Source organism: Buceros rhinoceros, unplaced genomic scaffold, assembly GCF_000710305.1.
Source record: "Buceros rhinoceros silvestris isolate BGI_N320 unplaced genomic scaffold, ASM71030v1 scaffold9083, whole genome shotgun sequence".
Classification (NCBI taxonomy): Eukaryota; Metazoa; Chordata; class Aves; order Bucerotiformes; family Bucerotidae; genus Buceros; species Buceros rhinoceros.
The window spans coordinates 28,215-33,139 of record NW_010405346.1 but is presented as its reverse complement, the minus strand read 5'-3'; the positions used below and the strand labels follow the sequence as shown (position 1 = coordinate 33,139).

The 4,925-nt window shown below is 46.6% G+C and overlaps 1 protein-coding gene across 1 annotated transcript in view; it reads right to left on the bottom strand.

Moving 5' to 3' along the window:
• Positions 1 to 4,925, bottom strand: part of LAMB1 (laminin, beta 1) — a 40,662-nt gene that overhangs the window by 9,010 nt on the left and 26,727 nt on the right. The window contains exons 22-23 of the mRNA XM_010133685.1: positions 1,976 to 2,345; positions 143 to 327 (exon numbers count right to left, since the gene is read on the bottom strand). Coding sequence (XP_010131987.1) covers positions 143 to 327; positions 1,976 to 2,345 — 555 coding nt within the window. The remainder of the gene's footprint in view (positions 1 to 142; positions 328 to 1,975; positions 2,346 to 4,925) is intronic.

Below are 4,925 nucleotides of genomic sequence, written 5' to 3'. Positions count from 1 at the left end.
CTCGACTAGTGCACAGAAAGAAGCGGCCCTTCTAGAAACCATGTTTTATTATAAGTTAAAAGATTAACCTGGTATTTGAAACCATGCACCAAATAAATCTTTGGCCACCCTGCTGCTTTCTCCCCCTCCCTGTGACACTTACCCCGAACATCAGAGATCTTGATGAACTCTAGCTGTTCTGCAAGTTCTTTCACGACTTGGTCTAGGCTTTTGGCATCTGTCTCCAGTGCGCTCAGGTCACTCTCTGTGCTATTGCTCTTCGCTGCTAGGGCTGACAGGTTTTCTTCTATGTCAGCTATCTTAACTGTAACGTCTGCTGTCAGCTTTCTGTAAAACAGGCACAGGACTCAACAGGGGGAGGAGGAAGGGTTGTAAGCCTGGGTGCTTCCCTTCACTTAAGACTGGTGGTTAGTGCCAAGCTTCTCCCATGGCAGGACCTGTCCTCCCTTAGTGGAGCTGTAAGTGATTTGTAACAACATGCCTACCTGGAATACTGTTTTGTTTCATTTATCATACAAAACTACTTTTTAATCTACAGCACGTTTATAAACTCAAAGCACCAAATTGCTCAGAAAACAGCTGCTTTGTGTAAGATTAACTGGAGGCAGATTCCAGAGGACTGCTGTAATGCTCTTGTATCATGGCAACTGCATAGGTCAGAGTTGACTACTATGATCCATACATAATTTGCTTCTCATCCCACACAGCTACAAATGCAGTTTTGATTACTACGAGCTCATGGGCCAGATTTGAACTTCAGGAAGCAGGGCGGGAAAGCCTTAGTTTTAACACAATGGATCCTTTAACTCGTCTGTAAAGATCCCCCCTCACAGCCACTTCTCTAGGGCTATGAAGGAAAACCTCCCGCCCTCAGCATTCAGCATGGCCTCAGTGAGCAACGGAGCAGGCTTTAGCTAGTCAGATAACCCTAAAAGGAAAAGCAAGTGTATGTTACACTGCAGTATGCTGCTGCAGAACTGAAGCGGGCATAGAAGATATTCCCATCCACGGTGATCCCACCAAACCCGGCATTGCCTCATTCTGAAAGGATCTGGTGCTCTGTGATCAACTGACAGCTCTCTCAATAGCTCAACAACCTGCTGTTTCCCAGGACTCCTCTAAAACCCAGTACTACTTCTGTACAGCCACAGAGGGGCAAGAACACAAACACATAAACGTATGTTAGGGAAAAGCAGCTCCTCAGCTGCTCTGACCTCCCGCAGTACGCACAGAGCCCAAACACAGCGGCAACCCCCAGCTCTCCAGCTGGAGGGAGGGACCTGCAGGGCACAAGCATATCCCTAATTGAGACATTTGTGCTTTAATCCTTGTCCCTTTGCTTTATGCAGTCCCCGTACAATGCACAAGCAAGTTCGAGCAGTTGCACGCAGGGACAGAAAGCATTTGTAATCCTATTTGATGTCAAACTGTCCCATCTCCAAAAGCACAAATGACCATCTTTCGTATGCTTAGCCCTAAAACAAAATATAAGGCCCCTACCCTGAGAAAAGTGGAAACAATCCTCATTCTAAAGCTGGCACTTCCCCACACACGCGCTCAGAGTGCAGAAAGGAGCCCAAGTTTCCGACTCATCAGCTACACGCGGAAATCCAGGAATTTAATCTCTCCCCTCTTCATTCTGTCACATAATAGCAGTGTTTGTCCTTTGCCCCAGGGGAGCGCAAGGCAAGCATGAGTGGCTCCGTTGTAATTAGCTGCCTGGTGCGCAGTGGGAGCAGGACAACCCCTGCCCAGAGCATGGCAGCTGCACTGCTCCTACCTTCCCCAGCCAGCTTTCTGCTCGTGGGACAGATGCTTGCTGCTGGCATCCGAGCATGGCACTGTGCTCCACCAGTGCTAGGAGACTCAGTGTACCTTGTCCAGCCCAGCATGGGGACACGGGTAAATCCCAGCTCGCTGGCACTGCCACTCCTCCCCGCACTAGACTTATCCGTCTAACTGGAACTGTACTCACTCTGCTTCCTCGAAGAGACTCCCAATGTTCTTTAGGGGCTCAGCAGCTGGATTTTGAGCGATGATGGTTTTAATTTCACTGAGTTTCTCCTCCAGGGTATTGAGTGTCTGCTGGTACGGGCCAGTGACTCCAGTGCTTTTGAGGGCATTAGCACGATCCAAGAACTGCTGGGTTTTATTAGCCAGTTCGCTGATGATCACATCCCAGAGGGCAAAGCACTGGTGGCATGGCACGCAGTGGGGGAAGAAGCCCGAGTAGCCCCGTGAACACTTGTCGCAGCGTGGGCCTTCCACGCCTTCGTTGCAGATGCACTGCCCAGTGGCACGGTCACACTGCGGGGTCTGGATGCCATGAGGGTTGCAATCACATGCTGGAAGGAGAGAAAAGCATGAGTGAAGGCAATAACAGTGATGCTGGCAGGGAAAAAAAATCAGTTATAATGAAGTGGTGAAATGAGTATAGTCTGGATTATGAAAAGCTAATTATGGATGTGTCTACTTGGGTATGGAGGAACCAGGGCTGAGTGTGAAAGGGGAGAGAGAGAAAGGGAAATGACTCTATGGGTGACCAGGATTTGCACATCTCAGAAACAGGCACAATAATGGAGCAAGGGTGGACACTTCTTGCAGCGTTTGGATGTCAACTAGATAGCAACTGAAGACAAAGAACAAAGGTTTCACTCATACAGTGAGGAGTAGGTAGAGCAAGGATTTCCAGACAGGAAAAGGCACGACAGGTGGGCACATAGTAGAGAGTCTAAGAGCAAAACATCAGTGAAACGGGAAAAGTGACCAAAGAACAACCATTTACTGTCTCCTCCAGCACAGGAGTAGGGGTCAACTGAGGACTCCAGCAGATCAAAAACCAACCACCTTCCCCTGCACCTCCCACAAACTGCACAATAAAAGGAGACAGTTGATTATACAGCACTTAGTGGAGGGGCAGAACTCCCTACCACAGACACAGAGGGGGCTAGAAGTTGAGGTGTCCTCAAAGAAAAACATGACAAATTTACAGAGTAACAGCACTTGAGAGATCTTCACAGAGGTACCGGGCCTGGCTTAAGATGTGCTCCTGTCATGGGTAGTGGGAAAATTCACAACATGCATCGAGGAGCCTGGCACCAGGCTGCCGTTTTGGGTATACAGAAAATGGGAAGAAAAATCAGGCAGTGAGAAGCAGATAGAATAGAACAAAGACTGTGGTCATGGGCCGCCCTGTCTGAGGGGAAAGAGACAAGTCTTCTCCAACACAGCTGCTAATCACCAAGAGCCTATGCACTGTTTGTCACACTCAAGAGGACAATTATTAGTTGGGTTTTTTTTATTATTTCACACTTTCTGCAACTGTGAACACCTACCTATCTTTACAGCTAGTCAGGTAAGACTCAGGGCCTCCAGGTGGTTGCCAAATTGAAGTGATGAAGTTTGGGCAACACTCTTTTCTAAACAAGCTTTTAGAATAAAGATGCACTTCTTTGGCACTAACCAACCACTCAATTAACTTACTGATGCACGGTCCTTTCTAAAAGCACAGACACGCTTTGTACGCCGTAACAGTATGGGCAGTAGCGAGGTTTCCATGCGGCCACTTCACCTCTCCTCCTCATTCATTATGTAGACAGCAGCAGCAGAGGAAATTACCAATCTGCAAAGCTTTCAATAACGGGATGGCAGCAAAGAGCAAAAAGAGGGGCCTGGAAAATACGCAGGTCATCTATCTACCTACCATCCTGGCAGAGTACAGCCGAAGCCAGTCAAGCACAGCTTCCTTGAACAGGAAAAGGACTGTGATACCTGATTAAAGCCTTCACTTACTCACACATCCATTTACCAGGCATCCTTGAAGGAGGTCAATGGCTCAAAAGGTCCACAAATTAATTCACACACCCCGAGCACATGCCCTCTTGAAATAAAGGGCAAAACACAAAGCCGTTTCCAAGATTGTACATTTGCTTCAACGCCAAAACACAGTGGTGGTCTTCAGCTCAAGAATTACACAAAGAGCCTCAGCAGAACAGATCACTCCTCAACAAAACGACCGTCTTGTACAATGTGAATGTGATAGGCAAGAGACAAAAATAACTTCTGCTGCCTGCACAATTGAGCAAAATGGTCCTTTGTCCTTTGAATTATACCCTGACACAAGAGATTGTTTTTACTTCACATCAAAAGTGCTTAAGTAGTCAGCTCACCATGGAATATGTTCCCTGCAGGCAAACTGTTTGGAGTTCCTGTTTGAAGGAGGTCAGTTAACCCTTCTGTCAGCTAATAAGGCCCTTGGTATAGTAATGAATTGTCCAAATTCCTCTGCATAGAAAGAGGCTAAATGGCATGCGGTTCTTCTCAAAGATCCTGAGATCTGATCAAGTTACATGAATACTCGTTCCTGGCAAATCAGATCACTATATTTACTTGTGGATTTAAGGGGCTTAAAGTGGAAAAAAAAAACCCAACACAACAAAAAAACCAAACAAAACCCCAGCAGAACATGTTGGTAATTCTACTCCTGAATACCTGCATGCTCAGGAAAGGCAGATGACGTGCGTTTAGTAGCATTTACATGGTAACACGTATTCCAAAATCTCTGGACCCAGCAAATGCTGGAGAAGGGGAGAGGAGAATTTAAGCACTAACTCATTTGCAAAGTAAAAGCAGGTTCTGTGGCTGCTTGTTCAGAGATGATAAAGAGCAAAGAAGTAATTTATTCTACATGCAGCACAACAGTTGGAAAAATCATCGCATTTCTAGAACTCTACAAAACTTCCAAACTGAGTTTTGTGGGATCCGTGAGAAATCTGTACAAGGCAGCTTGAAACATTACTGTGGGTTATTCCTCCATTTCAGGACTCTCCATCAAGCCCAGAAGCAGGCAGTGCTGGTTCTGCATTTCCGCAGTCATGTGAATCCAATGTACATAAAATGGCTTTCAGAAGTGCTGGATTCACTCT